This window comes from Oncorhynchus clarkii, chromosome 19 (genome assembly GCF_045791955.1).
Source record: "Oncorhynchus clarkii lewisi isolate Uvic-CL-2024 chromosome 19, UVic_Ocla_1.0, whole genome shotgun sequence".
In the NCBI taxonomy this organism is placed as follows: Eukaryota; Metazoa; Chordata; class Actinopteri; order Salmoniformes; family Salmonidae; genus Oncorhynchus; species Oncorhynchus clarkii.
In genome coordinates, this window is record NC_092165.1 from 45,386,035 (window position 1) to 45,406,299 (window position 20,265).

The 20,265-nt window shown below is 41.6% G+C and overlaps 1 protein-coding gene across 6 annotated transcripts in view; it reads right to left on the reverse strand.

Annotated features, from left to right (window-relative positions):
- The window catches only part of LOC139375294 (low density lipoprotein receptor adapter protein 1-B-like), a 73,778-nt gene that overhangs the window by 13,185 nt on the left and 40,328 nt on the right, over window positions 1-20,265 (reverse strand). For 5 of the 6 annotated variants that reach the window (XM_071116928.1, XM_071116932.1, XM_071116931.1 and 2 more), the window contains exon 6: window positions 1,202-1,297. The exons of the other annotated variant lie outside the window; for it this stretch is intronic. In XM_071116928.1, coding sequence (XP_070973029.1) covers window positions 1,202-1,297 — 96 coding nt within the window. The remainder of the gene's footprint in view (window positions 1-1,201; window positions 1,298-20,265) is intronic. 6 annotated transcript variants of the gene reach the window in all.

A 20,265-nucleotide genomic window follows, 5' to 3' on the forward strand; every position in this document is an offset into this window, starting at 1 on the left:
CATGGCACGGAGCCTCCTGCAGCGACAGGATCCATGGCACGGAGCCTCCTGCAGCAAGGGTCCCCAGTCCGGGGCCTGCAGCAAGGTTCCCCAGTACAGAGGCGCCACCAAAGTGGGGGGAGCCAGAGGTGGAGCGGAGTCTGCGTCCCGCACCGGAGCCGTCACCGAAGTAAATGCCCACCCGGACCCTCCCCTATAGAGTCACGTTTTGCGGCCGGAGACCGCATCTTCGGGTTGGGGTACTGTCACGCCCTGGCCATAGAGGCTTTTATTCTCTATTTTGGTTAGGCCAGGGTGTGACTAGGGTGACTAGCTTCTTTATTTCTATGTTTTCTCTTTCTGTTTTGGCCGGGTATGGTTCTCAATAAGGGACAACTGTCTATTGTTGTCTCTGATTGGGAATCATACTTAGGCAGCCTGTTTTTCCACCTTAGTTGTGGGTAGTTGACTTTGTTAGTGGCCTGTATAGCCCTAGTAAGCTTCACGGTCGTTTTTGTTGTTTCTTGTTTTTGTTGGCGATATTCACAATAAAAAGTAATGTACGCTCACAGCGCTGCACCTTGGTCCGGTCATTTCCCTGAAGAAAGATCGTGACACTCTCTGCGTCACACAGTGACTGACCCCTGTGATCCCCTCACAGGGGAGGGAGGGTGAGCGTCATCCTCTCTCACACTCTGGATCAGGAATGCAGCACTTCAGGGCCTAAAACTGCACAGGCCTCACCAGCAGGATTTGAGGAAACGGTCACAGAGACTAGAATCTCTCTGCTTACATAATTCTACAGAAGAGGAAGCTAATAGCCACAAAGAATGTAGATCCCTCACGCTTTTCAAACAAACAGTGTTTCCTGCTGTTGGACTTCTCACGTGTCCATGGCAGAAGTCACTGATCTCCTTAACATTCCACAGTGCAAAATATATTTGAAAAACAAATAGCTCAAATAAGAGAGACAAGATCCAGAGAAAAACATATCACCATTACTTCCTACTGAAGTGTTGATCATGTCTACGTGAGTATCTTCAGGAGAATAAAGACTGTAACCAGCGTGAGGGAAGGATGGTGGATAGAGCTGTAGACGGAGGAAGCTTATCAAGCACCAGATTGACATAGTCACCTGCCCTGGGCTATATGAATAGCCTGCCCATTAAATATCATCCCATCCCTGAGGCCCTCAGGCTGAGACTTCAGGCCGGTGACTCACCTCCTCCCTTCAGACTGCCCAGTCTGGACGAGCTCTCCGACTGGCTACTACTTGCTCCTTCCCCATCTGACCCAGACTTTGCATGTTTCTCCTTCTCTGTGGGGGAGAGAGGGGGGGGGGGCGGCGTCAGCGAAATACAGGAGAACATTTACATCTAGCTGATCATGTTTGTGATGTCTGTAAATCATAGTTGATCATTCTCAGCAGATATCAGGCACTTGACCAAACACGCTAATACTGTATTTAGACAAGATGCCACAAAGACCACAAGCTCTGTAGTAGCTACACTTACACATGTCAGTCAGTAGCCACTGGCAAGGAGTTTTAAATAGGGCAGAACCAAAACACTGGTCATGTATGTAGCTTCAGGACCCAGTCAGTCAGGCAGGCAGTTCCTCCTTTGCCATAATAAGGAGCATCTGGGTCACATGGATAAGGCCTGTCTTCTCTCCTAACATTCTCACCTGCTGGGAGCAGGGCTTATGCTGAGCATAGACCCAAAGAGCTTTCCTGGGATTTCCTGGATAATCTGAATGTTTTTCTCTGAATTTCAGTCTCAGTCTACACAGTACGGTTTATATACCAAGAGAAGCATCTCTACAGGATGTATAGTCCTATAAAATGCACACACAAACATACACATGTATGGACACAGCGCATTCGGAAAGTATTCAGACCCCTTGAATTTATCCAAATTTTGATATGTTACAGCCTCATTCTAAAATTGATTAAATTGTTGTTTTTCTCATCAATCTACACACAATATCCCATAACAAAGCAAAAACAGGTTTTTAGAAATGTTTGCACATGTATTAAAAGTAAAAAAAACTGAAATACAGTTCCTTGCAAACATATTCACCCCCCTTGGCGTTTTTCCTATTTTGTTGCATTACAACCTGTAATTTAAATGGATTTTTATTTGTATTTCATGTAATGGACATACACAAAATTGTCCAAATTGGTCAAGTGAAATGAAAAAAATAACTTGTTTCAGAAAATTCAAAAAAAAAAAAAAAAAAAAGTGGTAAGATCTGGTGCAACCAATTACCTTCAGAAGTCACATAATGAGTTAAATAAAGTCCACCTGTGTGCAATCTAAGTGTCACATGATCTCAGTATATATACACACCTGTTCTGAAAGGCCCCAGAGTCTGCAACACCACTAAGCAAGGGGCACCATGAAGACCAAGGAGCTCTCCAAACAGGTCAGGGACAAAGTTGTGGAGAACTACAGATTAGGGTCGGGTTATAAAAAAATATCAGAAACTTTGAACATTCCACAGAGCACCATTAAATCCATTATTAAAAAATGGAAAGAATATGGCACCACAACAAACCTGCAAAGAGAGGGCCGCCCACCAAAACTCACAGACCAGGCAAGGAGGGCATTAACCAGAGAGGAAACCAAAGATAACCCTGAAGGAGCTGCAACGCTCCACAGCGGAGATTGGAGTATCTGTCCATAGGACCACTTTAAACCGTACACTCCACAGAGCTGGGATTTATGGAAGAGTAGCCCGAAAAAAAGCCATTGCTTAAAGAAAAAAAATAAGCAAACACATTTGGTGTTTGAAGGTACTCTGGTCAGATGAGACTAAAATTGAGCTTTTTGGCCATCAAGGAAAATGCTGTCTGGTGCAAACTCAACACCTCTCATTACCCCGAGAACACCATCCCCAGCATGGAAGCATGGTGGTGGCAGCATCATGCTGTGGGGATGTTTTTCCATTGGCAGGGACTGGGAAACTGGTCAGAATTTAAGTAATGATGGATGGTGCTAAATACAGGCAAATTCTTGAGGGAAACCTGTTTCAGTCTTCCAGAGATTTGAGACTGGGACAGAGGTTCACCTTCCAGCAGGACAATGACCCTAAGCGTACTGCTAAAGGAACACTCAAGTGATTTAAGGGGAATCATTTAAATGTCTTGGAATGGCCTAGGCAAAGCCCAGACCTCAATCCAACTGAGAATCCGTAGTATGACTTAACGATTGCTGTACACCAGCAGGAACTCATCCAGCTTGAAGGAGCTGGAGCAGTTTGCCTTGAAGAATGGGCAAAAATCCCAGCGGATAGATGTGCCAAGCTTATAGAGACATATCCCAAAATACTTGCTGCAAAAGGTGGCTCTACTTTTTTTGTGGGGGGGGGGGGGGGGGGGTGAATAGTTATGCACGCTCAAGTTCTGGTTTTTTGTCTTTCTTTCACAAGAAAAAAATATTTTGCATCTTCAAAGTGGTAGGCATGTTAAGTAAATCAAATGATACAAACCCCCCAAAAATAGATTTTAATTCCGGGTTGTAAGGCAACAAAATAGGAAAATCCTAAGGGGCATGAATACTTTCGCAAGGCACTGTATCACATTTACATAAGTATTTCAGACCATTTACAGCGATTACAAATCAAATCAAATCAAATGTATTTATATAGCCCTTCGTACATCAGCTGATATCTCAAAGTGCTGTACAGAAACCCAGCCTAAAACCCCAAACAGCAAGCAATGCAGGTGTAGAAGCAGTCTTCTTGGGTATGATGCTACAAGCTGGGCACACCTGTATTTGGTGAGTTTCTCCCATTCTTCTCTGCAGATCCTCTCAAGCTCTGTCAGGTTGGATGGGAAGCGTCGCTGCACAGCTATTTTCAAGTCTCTCCAGACATGTTAGATGGGTTCAAGTCTGGGCTCCTACTGGGCCACTCAAGGACATTCAGAGACTTGTCTCGAAGCCACTCCTGAGTTGTCTTGGCTGTGTGATCAGGCTCATTGTCCTGTTGGAAGGTGAACCTTCACCCCAGTCTGAGGTCCTGAGCACTCTGGAGCATGTTTTCATCAAGGATCTCTCTGTACTTTGCTCCGTTCATCTTTCCCTCGATCCTGACTAGTCTCCCAGTCCCTGCTGCTGAAAAACATCCCCACAGCAGGATGCTGCCATCACCATGCTTCACTGTAAGGATGGTACCAGGTTTCCTCCAGACATAACGCTTGGCATTCAGGCCAAAAAGTTCAATCTTGGTTTCATCAGACCATCTTGTTTCTCATGGTCTGAGAGTCCTTTAGGTGCCTTTTGGCAAATTCCAAGTGGGCGGTCATTTGCCTTTTACCGAGTGGCTTATATAAAGTCCTGATTGGTAGAGTGCTGCAGAGATGGTTGTCCTTCTGGAAGGTTCTCCCAGAGTAATGTACTTCTGTTTTTTATTTGTAATAAAATGTGCAAAATTGTCCAAATCCTATTTTCGCTTCGTCATTATGGGATATTGTGTGTAGATTGATGAGGGGAAAAGATTATCTAATCCATTTTAGAATAAGGCTGTAACATACCAAATGTGTAAAAAGGGAATGGGTCTGAATACTTTCTGAATGCACCGAACATATCCACTATGGGTATGCATTGCATGCATGTCTCCATTCCCCTATGATAAATGGTGAGTTCTTTTCCTGATGCACAAACACATACTTGTTATGCACTCTAGAAAACGAAAACACAGTATCTGAGCAGGCTTGGTCATTCTTAAAAGGCCTGGCTGCTGACCTACTGTACCTAATGCTTCCATTACCATCAGTGGAGATTAAAAGCACATCTCAGCCTGTCCCTCAAGGGCATTGGTTACATTAAAGCCTTTTTAGGATTCCTTAGCCATCGTCCAGCTGAAGCATAAAAAAACATAGCCCCCCTTCTGTGAATCCCATTCTCCAGGAGAGCCAAGGTGTCTGAGTGGTGACTGGGTTCTAAAAAATTCTCTGGGTGACTGCACGCTTATTTCCACTGAACTGGATAGACCCCAGATAGGGTGTGAGAGAGAGTGTCATCAAGCATGAAACAATTCCAAATAATATTGAGAGGCAAAATCAAAGCTATGTGTTTACTGTAAAATATACTTCAAATCACTATTTCTCATGCAGAGAGATGAGAGCTTATAAAGATTTGGGTCAGGGATGCGGTTTACAGAAATATGGTGGGGTGGGGGTGCAATGATGTTCAGCAAAGACAGTACCCCAACCCAACCACCCTGATGTTCCTACCCATAATCCTCTAGGGCCATGTAACTCATGGAGCAGTCTCAAAGCTTTTTAGTTTTTAGTTCTATCTCCTTCTGCCACAAGAGAACACAACTACTTCCTTTGATATCTCCCCAAAGCCCCACTCCTTTCTACTCCTCTCCCTCATCAGCCACATTGTGTAGAACAAGACAAGACACAGCCCAGCATATCAGAGGGGTTAGCAATCCTGATGGCTTGGAGTCTGAGCAAACTCTGACAAGGGACAAGGGGGGAGAGATTGAGAGGACGAGGAGAGAGCGCAAGGAGAGAAAAGTCTGCACTCCTAATTTGCAGCTTTAATATTCATTTTTGAAATGCAGAGTGGAACACAGAAGCGGGGAAACTAAACAGTCCTCTGCTGCCTTGATCTCTGAAAAATAATGAAATAAAATGGAAATGCATCCAAATTAAAACACTATCAAAAGGCTCTGTGGTAAACACAACCTTCTCCTGTCCAAAACCACTAAAAAGGGGGGAGTAAATGAAAGGCTAGGGGGTGTAAAGGGATGAATAAATAACCTCTTCTTCACTCTCTGAGACAGGATCAACTGCACAGGCACCCAGCTGTCACAGGCAGGACTGAACTGCCATTGTCACATACTCCCCCCCCCCCCTCCCTCATCTCGGACAGTGACAAATAGAATGAGGGGTTTAGACAAGAAAAACAGGAACTTCACAAGGATCTAGGTAGATGTTTGAGCGGGATGGAGTTCTACATCCACTCCCACTAAAACCTGCAGCTTTTCATACCACACCTGTCCACTCCCGCTGGTTTTCAGTTATTAGACTAGATATAGTTTCAAGGGAGCAGAGTTGGAGAGAGAGCATACGCTTGCACTTTCTCTTGAACTAAGTTTTGCAAATACGTAGCCTATCTTGTAGGAGTGGGAAAATTTGTAGGCAAAGACAATTAAGGGTAATAAATATTTATTGAAAAGGAAAAATGTGCAACGCTCGCTCACCATGGTCCGCACGTTGCAATTTTTTGATAGCACCTCAACTCACGTTGGTTGAGTGCCCCTCTACTTCTCTGCATTATCAATATTTATTTACAGACACTGTAGTAAACTACAACCTAATCATATTTAAGTTAATTTCCTTGGAAAGATAACTGCCACATGATTCTCAGTCCATGCATAGGCAGCCTACTCTATTTCATTGAGACCACACATATAGCCTAATGTAGGACGCACTTGATCTCGCACGCCAAACTACTGTAGGAGAGGTAGGCTCCTGAAATTGAAGAAGCAAATTCTGAGTGTGTGTGAATAATGCGTCAAAGGCTACTAACGCATACAAAGCATTAAAACGACCGTTTCCAAAAAATATGAGGGACAAAAGTAAAATGTCATCCCAAAGTTGTCTGACCACCCGAAAATGCAGAGCGAGCCCGCAATGATCTCTGTCGGGACCAGCAGGTCTATGCAGCCCTCTAGATCCAGTTGCCAGACTAGATACACAGTCCCAAAATACATTTTGAAACAAAATATAACTGTATGCTTGTTGCAACTGAATCTTGATAAGATTAGTCATTTTATAATCAAACAAGAAGAATGGACCTCTGATTCTAAGGCACTATGTTCAGAAGACAACATAGTAAGAGAGGGCGTGCTATATGGAGGTGTGAATAGGGCTGTGGCGGTCAAGAAATTGTCAGCTGGTAATTGTCTCGCAAATATCTGCCAGTCTCACAGTATATATATATATATATATATATTTAAAAAAAAATATATATATATATATATATATATATATATATATATATATATATATATATATATATATATATATATATATATATATATATATATATATATATATATATAATATCATAGACTTAATTATAATATTATATTATATTATATAATATTATAATATAATAATAATATTACACAGAAATACGAGTCTTAGGTCATTAATATGGTCAAATCCGGAAACGATCATATCGAAAACATTGCACAACCTTCAATGTTATGTGATAATTATGTAAAATTCTGGCAAATTAATTATGTTTTTTGTTAGGAAGAAATGGTCTTCACACATTTCGCAATGAGTCAGGCGGCCCAAACTGACAATTTCCCTAGTTAAAAGAAATTAATGTTAGCAGGCAATATTTACTAAATATGCAGGTTTAAAAATATATACTTGTGTATTGATTTTAAGAAAGGCGTTGGTGTTTATGGTTAGGTACACATTGGTGCAACAACAGTGCTTTTTTCGTGAATGTGCTTGTTAAGTCACCCGTTTGGCGAAATAGGCTGTGATTCAATGACAAATTAACAGGCACCGCATCGATTATACAGGTCAAGTTAGATAAACTAGTAATATCAACCATGTGTATTTAACTAGTGATTATGTGAAGATTGATTGTTTTTTATAAGATAAGTTTAATGCTAGCTAGCACCTTACCATGGCTCCTTGCTGCATTCGCATAACAGGTAGTCAGCCTGCCACGCAGTCTCCTTGTGGAGTGCAATGTAATCGGCCTTAATCGGTGTCCAAAAATGCCGATTACCGATTGCTATGAAAACTTGAAATCGGCCCTAATTAATTTGGCCACTCCGATTAATCGGTCGACCTCTACACTAGTTCCTTTGTGACTTGTTTCAGGAAACTAGGCAACCTTCACGCTAGCCATGATTAGCTGAGATAATGAGTATGCTGGACATGCCAACAGATGAGTTCAGATTGGTCTGCCATTTAGCATGCTTCTGTCTATAACATGAGCTGGTCAGTATGTGTAGGTAATCCTTTCTAGCACGGCTTTATTGAAAGATATCATGTTGTAGAACTGCATAAGAGTTGCTCCCCATTTTCTGGAGGACCGAGTTTTGAAATCAGTGGAATTAGAGTATGATAGCTAAGGAGATGGAGAAAAGTCTGCCGTTTGATTGCAAATATGCAGACGGAGTCAAAACGAGAACACACAGAAGGCTGTTATATAACTTCTTCGGGATAGGGGGCAGTATTCGGAAGTTCGGATGACTGAGGTGCCCAAAGTAAACTGCCTATTACTCAGGCCCAGATGCTAGGATATGCATATAATTGGTAGTTTTGAATAGAAAACACTCAGAAGTTTCTAAAACGGTTAAAATAATGTCAGAGTATAACAGAACCTATATGGCAGGCTTAAACCCAAGGAGAATCCATACAGATTTTTTGTTTTTGAGGTGTCTGCCCATTCAAATGCTTGTTTATGGGAAAATAAAAGGAATACTTCCCAGATTGCAGTTCCTAGGGCTTCCACTAGATGTCAACAGTCTTTAGAAAGAGTTTCAGGCTTGTTTTTTGAAAAATTAGCTAGAATTTGTAGTTTTTCTAGGTGGTTCTCATTTTGACTGATGTCTTGTGGCGTGCGTGGATGAGGGCACACACGGTAATGAACATACTGTTCTCCATCTTAAATTGTATAGTTTATTTACATATTAGGGTACCTGAGGATTGATTAAAAATGTTGTTTGACTTGTTTGGATGAAGTTTATTGCAATCCCAAGGGTCCCAGCTACATAACAAATGGTCGTTTTGTTTGATAAAATCCTTCTTTATATCCCAAAAAGTCAGTTTAATTGGTGTGCTTGATTCAGTAATCCACCTGTTCCCCATGTTCAAAATGCATACAAAGGAATCCCAAAAGTGTACAGTTAGCTAGCTAACGTCAGCTGGCTGGCTCGCTAGATAACATTACGTGTATGATTTGTGTAGTTATATTATTCGTATATCAGAGCCATTTGCATTGCTAGTTATAGCCTAATGTTAGCTAGCTAACTTTGAACCTGGTTGGTTAGCTTCTTGCAGATTCATGTAGGGTAGTAACATTATGAGTTGGAATTATGGATCACTATTTAGCTAGCTAGCTAGCTACATGTCTAAACAAAAGACATGTAACAAGTAACCGTTTCAATAGTACGTTCAAGATGTCACTGGACAACTGTCGACAGACGTAGCTGGTAAAGTCGCTCTGGCTATCTACTCCGATTTCAGAGCACTCTTGTTTGAGTGTGCTAGAGCGCAGAATAACTGATGAATTTACTAACACTCAACACCCCTTGAATATGACCGTGTCAGTTGGCAAAAAAGCGTAATTAAATTGTTGCCAGCAGCACAGTTGCAGTCACCAATGCTCTGGATAACATAAAAATAGCCTAACCAGCTCTGCTAGGGCAAGTAAAATGGTCAGAGTGAGCTGTTCTCTGTAAGTAGTTAGTAAGCTAGCCAACATTAGCCAGTTAGCGTGGGTGCTTGACTGCTGTTAGGGCAGAATGCTCGGATCAACCCTACTCCCCGGCCAGAGCGTCCAGTGTGCGCTCTGAACGCTTCGAAAAAAAAAAAATGCTCTGAATTTACCAACGGACAATCTGACAAGTTTATGAATGCCCAGAGCACACTCTGGCACTCCAGATTAAATGTACGTACACACCCGTAGTATAAACCAGCCTTTAGTCTTGAAATCTTTGGTTGTTTAGTACATGGCCTCATGTGAATCCTTATAGAGATGGGTGAGGCTAAGGCTTTAGAGGGTGTGAACGATGCTGAATGGATGTAGACAAAGAGCCCTCCAGTAGGTGTACCAAAACATTCAATGGCCATTTTCTCAAAAGTGAGGTTACATGTTTATCAACTTTCAAAGCAGAATTACTTTCCCATTGTTTTTCAACTGTAGTGTATGATTATAACATTTTATAGCTCGGAGTCTCTACTTTTATCCAATATAAAAACAATTTCAAATTTTGCCAAAGACCAAATCGAGCAGGTTGGTCACATTTAACAGACAAGATTTGCTTAGAATTCCATATTTTATAGTATGAAGAATACAATTGAAAATAGCTGAATAAAATATAAAGGATATTTTCTCCAAAAGATTTGAGGGAGTGAGCACATGCGGCTATTCTGTGTTAACGGTTAACAAAGAAACAGGTCTTCCTATATGCTTTATTTAGAGTTATTTATGCAACTTCAGCCCAACATTTGCATTTTTAATACATTCTATGTCTGCATGATGCGACACTAATGACAATTTGAAAAAAGTTGCAGGAAAGGCATGAGCGCTGCATGTTATTTTCGCAGGCTGGACACATTTCATCAGTCTCTCATTCACAATTTGACAAGCACAAGAATTTGCGTCCCGAATTTGCGTCCCCTTTGTGTGGCAGTTAGGCTCTACACCTGTTGTAAAGCGGATTCATAATCTTAATTTTAAGAATTTATTTTGCCACTTTCGTTGCGATACAAACCTTATCAAAACATATAGGCCTATGGGCTAGGCTAGTGTACATGAAAATTAGCATGCACCTGTCTCGAAACGGGCAGGGGGGAAAAAATCCATGTCATCTCTCACAATGCGACTTATGCTGAAACTACACTTCCAAAACCTATCGCTCGTTCACCCATCAGCAGACTTGTATCTGGGACACCAACACCAACTGCTGGTGGAGGGGGGGGGGGGGGTCCCGAGAAACAAAGGGGGAGAATACAGGCCCAGACCCATTATGAGCCTCTACATGCAACACTGTACGAGGCTGCCCGATCAGGAATCAAATCAAATCTTGTAAACTTTCCCATGAGAACAAAGAGGAGCGGACAAGCCCCTCGACAGGGATAACTTTAGACTGCACCTTGAGATATCACTGAGGTGTCCCACACGGGCTTTCCACCACCCACAAAAAAATGGTAACGTGTTCCGGTAGGATAACATTACGCAAGCAATTGGTAGAGTAGCTGGTCCCCTTGGGTACCAATGCCAGCAACAGTCAGTCCAGCCACAATCAGTAAGAATTCGAATTGCCCTTGATAACAGATGAGGTAGTAGTCACTCAGATTGCAACACATAGAAGGGAATCTCCAAAACACTCTTCTGATCATTAACACACATGCCGCTAATAAATAGAACCCTCCATTCAGGAGGAAAGTTATTAGAATTCATGAACCATGATCACACCAAGTAAGACTGGTTCAGTTGTTATAGAGTACTTCCGCCGTGAGGTTAGTTCCTCTGTGAATAATGTCGCTATGAAATAAACTCCTTCATACCCATCGCCACTACAATACAAAATTGACTTGTGGCAAAACATCTACAGGCCCCCTCTTGGCATATGGCTTGAGGTCGGCACAGATTCTTACTGACACATTGTTATTTTTTTATTGTTTTGAATTTTACCCCTTTTTCTCCCCAATTTCGTGGTATCCAATTGTTGTAGTAGCTACTATCTTGTCTCATGCGTCCTCCGATACACAACCCAACCAGCCGTACTGCTTCTTAACACAGCGCGCATCCAACCCGGAAGCCAGCCGCTGTGTCTGAGGCTACACCGTGCACCTGGCAACCTTGGCTAGCGTGCACTGCGCCCGGCCCGCCACAGGAGTCGATGGTGCGCGATGAGACAAGGAGATCCCTACCGACCAATCCCTCCCTAACCCGGACGACGCTAGGCCACCCGGTCGCGGCCGGTTACGACAGAGCCTGGGCGCGAACCCAGGGACTCTGATGGCACAGCTGGCGCTGCAGTACAGCGCCCTTAACCACTGCGCCACCCGGGAGGCCGACACACTGTTATTGACATGGAAATGATCTGATGACGTCAGACTCATTCTGCCCAGGCTGCAGCCTACCAGGATACTTGATTTTCTTGCCCTTGGCATGTGCAAACAAGGATAGTGGTGTGTTTCTTAGGGCAAGTAGGATCGCCCTAGACATGACATTAGACAAAAATGCCATGATAGAGTCATTTAGCCAAGACCGTGGATGTATATAGAATATAGTCCAACTAGATGATTAAGGTGTGGTAACTATATAGTTTGTATTTTTTTTGGTGTGTGTTTTTATACATTTTTATTTCATTTTCTTTGAGTGATAGCGTTACAAACAAGTTCCCCATACGACCACCAGTTAGTGCCACAACGACGCTCATTTGGGGAAGAAATGTAATGATGTATTTTGTGAGTGTTGTGTGTTATTAACTTCTTCGATATAGGGGGCGCTCTTTTAATTTTTGGATAAAAAAACGTTCCCGTTTTAAACAAGATATTTTGTCACGAAAAGATGCTCGACTATGCATATAATAAGAAAACACTGACGTTTCCAAAACTGCAACGATATTATCTGTGAGTGACACAGAACTGATGCTACAGGCGAAACCAAGATGAAATTTCAAACAGGAAATGCCCCAGATTTTGAATGCGCTGTGTTCCAATGTCTCCTTATATGGCTGTGAATGCGCAAGGAATGAGCCTACACTTTCTGTCGTTTCCCCAAGGTATCCGCAGCATTGTGATGTATTTGTAGGCATATCATTGGAAGATTGACCATAAGAGACTACATTTACCAGGTGCTCGCTTGGTGTCCTCCGTTGCAATTATTGCGTAATCTCCAGCTGCGTGCCTTTTTCCATTTGCTTCAGAGGAGAAACTCAACTGCCACGAATGACTTATCATCGAATAGATATGTGAAAAACACCTTGAGGATTGATTCTAAACAACGTTTGCCATGTTTCTGTCGATATTATGGAGTTAATTTGGAAAAAAAGTTTGGCGTTGTAATGACTGAATTTTCAGGGTTTTTTCTTAGCCAAACGTGATGAACAAAACGGAGCGATTTCTCCTACACAAATAATATTTTTGGAAAAACTGAACATTTGCTATCTAACTGAGAGTCTCCTCATTGAAAACATCCGAAGTTCTTCAAAGGTAAATTATTTTATTTGAATGCTTTTCTTGTTTTTGTGAAAATGTTGCCTGCTGAATGCTAGGCTTAATGGTATGCTAGCTATCAATACTCTTACACAAATGCTTGTGTAGCTATGGTTGAAAAGCATATTTTGAAAATCTGAGATAACAGTGTTGTTAACAAAAGGCTAAGCTTGTGAGCCAATATATTTATTTCATTTGCGATTTTCATGAATAGTTAACGTTGCGTTATGCTAATGCGCTTGAGGCTATGATTACGCTCCCGGATACGGGATTGCTCGACGCAAGAAGTTAACGTATGTCTAAGTTACTGCCTAGATCCACCAGCCTGGACAACCAGACGACGGATCTGGAAAGAAGATCCAGAACCATGGCCATTCTTGTAGTGGTCTGCTACTTGCAGAAATCCTACCAGGTTGCAACTTGCCAAATCCTTCCAAGATTGAACCCACCAGAGGGGGACTGTCATGACTGTCCAGTAAAGATCCAAATAGGTCAGATCAGCTTCGCAATAAATTACTTTGGCCAGACCCCCTTTCACCTGCAGATGGGAGCTGGTGGGGGGTTGACAGCTCACACCCTGTAGTAAATTAAGGACAAGAAAATGCAGCCATCTCCCTCTCCAAATTCACACAGGAATGTTCCCACCGAAACTCTAACACATTCTAAAGTGAATACTGTAACAATATTTCTATCATAGAACGTGGGGAATGGTCAGAGGCGATCTAAAGAATGTCATTTTGGTTATTAATTTGAGATGTCATTAAAAATGTTAAAGGAAATATTGTAACTTGAAAAGTACACACACTATGTGTGAAGTGTCCATCCTCTACGTTGTGCATGCAATATGAAAAATGATTAAAGTGTTTTTGTTAAGAGAGGAATGTGATTTTAGAAACTATAAAAGGAAATTGTTTCTATAACTTTGAACAAGTATGTGGCCCCCTGAGTGAGGTCAGAGAGCGTGTCAGCCTGGTGAAACCGCTTCTTTTGAATGAACTGTATAAAGTGATGGGATAAGAATTAACATCAGACCAGAAAGACATTGAGCTACAGCTCACATTTAAAGTGGTTGGAACTCTTAATCTCAACACGAGGTAGAGACGATAGTCACCTCCTGGACAATCACTGGTACGGCTGATTAGCTGTTCTAAGTAAAGTATCAAGAAAAGTGAAATAAAGTGGGACCATTCTACTACTCTTCTCAAATCACTGTAGTACGCTACTCTCATCACCCCACAGAGAACCATTGACACGGCTGTCTAGCCTATCTTCAAAGAATAATCTTCCAGAGCGAGTGGAAGTAGAGTGAGCTCTGTAGTTCTGTTCAGGACTACACGACAGGTCGCCGGATGCCGGGCGATGGCAAAGGAGAGCAACAGTCAGCCCCTCCAGGATTCTGTGATTGCATAATTCAATGCAAAACCAACCAATCAGCGCATATTATGCTAGAGTGAGCTAATTTTGACCAATCAAGGTGAGTGGCATTTTACTCAAACTTGTACTCCGCTAACCTTGACTTTAGTAGGGTGGTCGGCACTCTACTCTCCCCAGTCTGTGTATGGAGACGCTGCTCAAAGCACGGAGTGCAATTTGTCAGCTTTGCCGTTTTAAACTCTCGAAAACTTATGGTACCACAACCAATGACTCCGCAGTGGAGCAACTGATATGGAGGAGGATGAAATGGACGATTACATTAAGATATAGGCCTAGATGAGCTAGGCCCTTGGTCAATCTGCAATTAAGACATATTATATCTCAAGTTCATCTTCCATGAAAACACTTAGAGACAAAGTGCTCTTTTGGGCTGTTTCTTTTTTTGAATAAACACAGCTCTTTCTGAACAAAACGAGAGGTGGGGGGTGACCAAGGGCCTAGCTCATCTAGGCCTATATCTTAATGTAATCGTCCATTTCATCCTCCTCCATATCAGTTGCACATATAGTGTGTGTACTTATGTTGAAACTCTGAGCTAGCTTCCACACCTTTTTTGTTAAAAAAAAGACCTATTTGTTCAGGAAAATAAACACTTTAAATGTTTCTAATTGTTTTTGTGTTATGTATTATGCTTAAAATTGTCCTAAAACTGAGCACATATTACTTTTTATTGCTTTATATGAAAAGAACATGAAAAAAACATCGCAAAATGTATCCCAGAATTTCAGAAAAAAACATTTTTGGAACCAGAAATTACAAAAAATTTAGCAAAATCCTGGTGGGACTGAACAGTAAGAGACGGGTGGGGACCCCTTTTGGACAATCAGGGCCTTACAAGCGTGTCGCAAAAAGGCCCAACAACCTTTCTTCCAAGAAGGCCTGGTTCTGACAGAAATACATGAAAAACAAAGACATTTACATGTAAATACATTCATGTGTTCTTACTCCAAATGTGTGGCAGTTTGTGTGCAAAGAAAATGATTACTGTGAGAGTAGTTTTTAAATGTACCAAAGTATTTTGTCTCTAATTAAACCAATTTGTGTAGTACTGAATCATAAGTAAGGCTGGGTGGGGTTTTTGCAGAGGCAGGAGGTTACAACTGTTCAGAATTATATGATAAAGGTTATGATTAATAAGTTGACTGTTTATAGATGTGATAAGTTAAGACCTTTAGAGTTTAATTCGGGAGATGGTAACTCTTTAACTTCTTGGCGCACCCATCCCTTTATTTGGATCATGTTCGTCAAATTCAAATTAAATTACTTCAAATATTTAATTTTCATGAAATCACAAGTGCAATATAGCAAAACACAGCGTAGCTTGTTGTTAACCCACCTGGTGTGTCAGATTTCAAAAAAGCTTTACAGAAAAAGCTATCCAACCGTTTATGTTAGGACATCTCTCTCAGCAGACAAAACATTACAAACAGCTAGCAGCAAAGTAGATGGTCACAAAAGTCAGAAAAGCAATAAAATGAATTGCTTACCTTTGATGATCTTCGGATGTTTGCACTCGCGAGACTTCCAGTTACATAATAAATGTTCCTTTTGTTCGATAAAGATTATTTTTATATCCAAAATACCTCCATTTGGTTGGCGCGTTTTGTTCAGAAATCCACAGGCTCGAGCGGTCACGACGGGGCAGACGAAAATTCCAAAAAGTATCCGTAAAGTTCGTAGAAACATGTCAAACGTTTTTTATAAATCAATCCTCAGGTTGTTTTTACAATAAATAATTGATAATATTTCAACCGGACCATAGCTTTTTCAATAGGAGAAAGAGAGAGAAAATGTCTGCTCCAAGCTGTTGCGCATGCAAAACTCTGCTGGCACCCAGCCATCCACTGACACGATGTGATCGTTCTCGCTAACATTTCAGAATAAAAGCCTGAAACTATGTCTAAAGACTGTTCACAGCATGTGGAAGCCATAGAGAAAGGAATCTGGTTGATATCCTTTTAAATAGAGGGAAGGCATGCAATGGAACAGAGGTTTCAGGAAAAACAGCACTTCCTGGTTGAATTTCCCCCAGGTTTTCACCTGCAATATCAGTTCTGTTATACTCACAGACAATATTTTGACAGTTTTTGAAACTTTAGAGTGTTTTCTATCCTAATCTGACAATTAAATGCATATTCTAGATTCTGGGCCTGAGAAATAGGTAGTTTCATTTGGATATGTTTTTCATTCAAACATCAAAATACTGCCCCCTACACAAGAGGTTAAAGAACTGCTCTCGTGGTGCCCCAATTCATAATGAGTTAATTGTTACCCGATTAACTATTTTAAAAAGATAAAAGATAAAAAAGAAAATCGGGTACCAATTAAACATACAGTGGCAAGAGAAAGTATGTGAACCCTTTAGAATTATCTGGATTTCTGCATAAATTGGTCATAAAATTTGATCTGATCTTCATCTAAGTCACAACAATAGACAAACACAGTCTCCTTAAACTAATAACACACAAACAATTCTACATTTTCATGTCTATTGAACACACCGTGTAAACATGTAATGTGGAAAAAGTATGTGAACCCTTGGATTTAAGAACTGCGTGATCCTCCTTTGGCAGCAATAACCTCAACCAAACATTTTCTGTAGTTGCGGTTCAAACCTGCACAACCGTCAGGAGGAATTATGGACCATTCATCTTTACAAAACTGTTTCAGTTCAGCAATATTCTTAGGATGTCTGGAGTGATCCGCTCTCGAGGTCATGCCATAGCATTTTAAAAATCGGGTTGAGGTCAGGACTCTGACTGGGCCACTCCAGACGGCATATTTTCTTCTGTTGAAGCCATTCTGTTGTTGATTTACAGTGCCTTGCGAAAGTATTCGGCCCCCTTGAACTTTGCGACCTTTTGCCACATTTCAGGCTTCAAACATAAAGATATAAAATTGTGAAGAATCAACAACAAGTGGGACACAATCATGAAGTGGAACGACATTTATTGGATATTTCAAACTTTTTTAACAAATCAAAAACTGAAAAATTGGGCGTGCAAAATTATTCAGCCCCCTTAAGTTAATACTTTGTAGCGCCACCTTTTGCTGAGATTACAGCTGTAAGTCGCTTGGGGTATGTCTCTATCAGTTTTGCACATCGAGAGACTGACATTTTTTCCCATTCCTCCTTGCAAAACAGCTCGAGCTCAGTGAGGTTGGATGGAGAGCATTTGTGAACAGCAGTTTTCAGTTCTTTCCACAGATTCTCGATTGGATTCAGGTCTGTACTTCGACTTGGCCATTCTAACACCTGGATATGTTTATTTTTGAACCATTCCATTGTAGATTTTGCTTTATGTTTTGGATCATTGTCTTGTTGGAAGACAAATCTCCGTCCCAGTCTCAGGTCTTTTGCAGACTCCATCAGGTTTTCTTCCAGAATGGTCCTGTATTTGGCTCCATCCATCTTCCCATGAATTTTAACCATCTTCCCTGTCCCTGCTGAAGAAAAGCAGGCCCAAACCATGATGCTGCCACCACCATGTTTGACAGTGGGGATGGTGTGTTCAGTGTGATGAGCTGTGTTGCTTTTACGCCAAACATAACGTTTTGCATTGTTGCCAAAAAGTTCAATTTTGGTTTCATCTGACCAGAGCACCTTCTTCCACATGTTTGGTGTGTCTCCCAGTTTTATATCTTTATGTTTGAAGCCTGAAATGTGGCAGAAGGTCGCAAAGTTCAAGGGGGCCGAATACTTTCGCAAGGCACTGTACTTCTGTGTTTTGGGTCGTTGTCCTGTTGCATCACCCAACTTCTGTTGAGCTTCAATTGGCGGACAAATAGCCTTAATTAATTATTCCGTCGATGATAGCAAGCTTTCCAGGCCCTGAGGCAGCCCCAAACCATGACGTTACTACCATACCATACTTTACAGTTGGGATGAGGTTGATGTTGGTATGCTGTGCCTTTTTTCTCCATACATAGTGTTGTGTGTTCCTTCCAAACAACTCAACTGTAGCTTCATCAGTCCACAGAATATTTTGCAGAAGCGCTGTGGAACAGGTGCTCTTTTTCCAGGTGCTCTTTAGCGAACTTCAGACGTGCAGCAATGTTTTTTTGGACAGCAGTGGCTTCTTCCGTGGTGTCCTCCCATGATCATTGTTTAGTGTTTTACGTATCGTAGACCCGTCAACAGAGATGTTAGCATGTTCCAGATATTTCTGATAGCCTTTAGCTGACACTAGAGTTCTTCATAACCTCATAAAAGCACTCCGCACTGTGCTCTTGCAATCATCTTTGCAGGATGGCCACTCCTAGGGAGAGTAGCAATGGTGCTGAACTTTCTCCATTTACAGACAATTGGTCCTACCGTGGACTGATGAACATCATGGCTTTTAGAGATACATTTCTAACCCTTTCCAGCTTTATGCAAGTCAACAATTCTTAATCTTAGGTCTTCTGAGATCTCTTTTGTTCGAGGCATGGTACACATCAGGTAACGTTTCTTGTGAATAGCAAACTCACATTTTGTGAGTGTTTTTTGGAGGGCAGGGCAGCTCTAACCAACATCTACAGTGTCGTCTCATTGATTAGACTCCAGGTTAGCTGACTCCTGACTCCAATTAGCTTTTGGAAAAGTCATTAGCCTAGGGGTTCACATACTTATTCCAACCTACACTGTGAATGTTTAAATGCTGTATTCAATATAGACAAGAAAAATACAAACATTTTGTGTTACTAGTTTAAGCACACTGTGTTTGTCTATTGTGGTGACTAAGATGAAGAACAGATTAAATGTTATGACAAATGTATGCAGAAAACCAGGTAATTCCAAAGGGTTCACATACTTTTTCTTGCCACTGTAGTTAGTTGATTAGATAACAGTCATCAGATGAATGAAAGTAAAGTCACGCCGGTGTGGCGGTAATACAGTGGTGAAGAGGGAGAAATACTGACACATGTAGAGAATACCCCCAGGAGTTCTCATTTACATAGAAGTCATTCATGCAGTAAATGACATACATGTTCTGCTGATCTGTGAAAACCATGCATGGGTGTTTGACACCTTCCTAAAACAGCACTTTCAATGTGCACACAGACACAGACACAGACACAGACACACACACACACACACACACACACACACACACACACACACACACACACACACACACACACACACACACACACACACACACACACACACACACACACACACACACACACACACACACACACACACACACACACACACACACACACACACACACACACACACACGTTTAGCCTGGTTCATGCTCAAAGTAAAAAATACTTAAATTAAACAACATACCTAGTAAATAATTTATGTACTAGAAACAAATATTTCCACTCCGTTTGAAGGAGTAGGCCTCACTATCTCATTGGTGACTTCCATCTCTCCCACTTCTGCCTCATGTTCTCACAGCCCACAGTGAAAACACTGGAAACAGGGCAGATTGACTCAAACCAACCTAGGCTACGACTCGCTGAACTCCTGTCATTAAACATAACAAATCAAATTTGTCACATACGCAGAATACAACCTTACAAGCCCTTAACCAACAACGCAGTTAAGAAAAATAGCTAAAGAAAATAAGAAATAAAAGTAACAAATAATTAAAGAGCAGCAGAAAATAACAACAGCGAGGCTATATACAGGGGGTACCGGTACAGAGTCAATGTCCAGGAGCACCGGTTAGTTGAGGTAAGATGTACATGTAAGGGGGGAGGGGGCAATGCAAATAGTTTGGGTAGCCATTTAACTAGATGTTCAGGAGTCTTATGGCTTGGGGGTAGAAGCTGTTTAGAAGTCTCTTGGATCTAGACTTGGCGATCCGGTACTGCTTGCCATGCGGTAGCAGAGAGAACAGTCTATGACAAGGGTGGCTGGAGTCTTTGACAATTTTTTGGGGCCTTCCTCTGACAGCCCCCAGTATAGAGGTCCT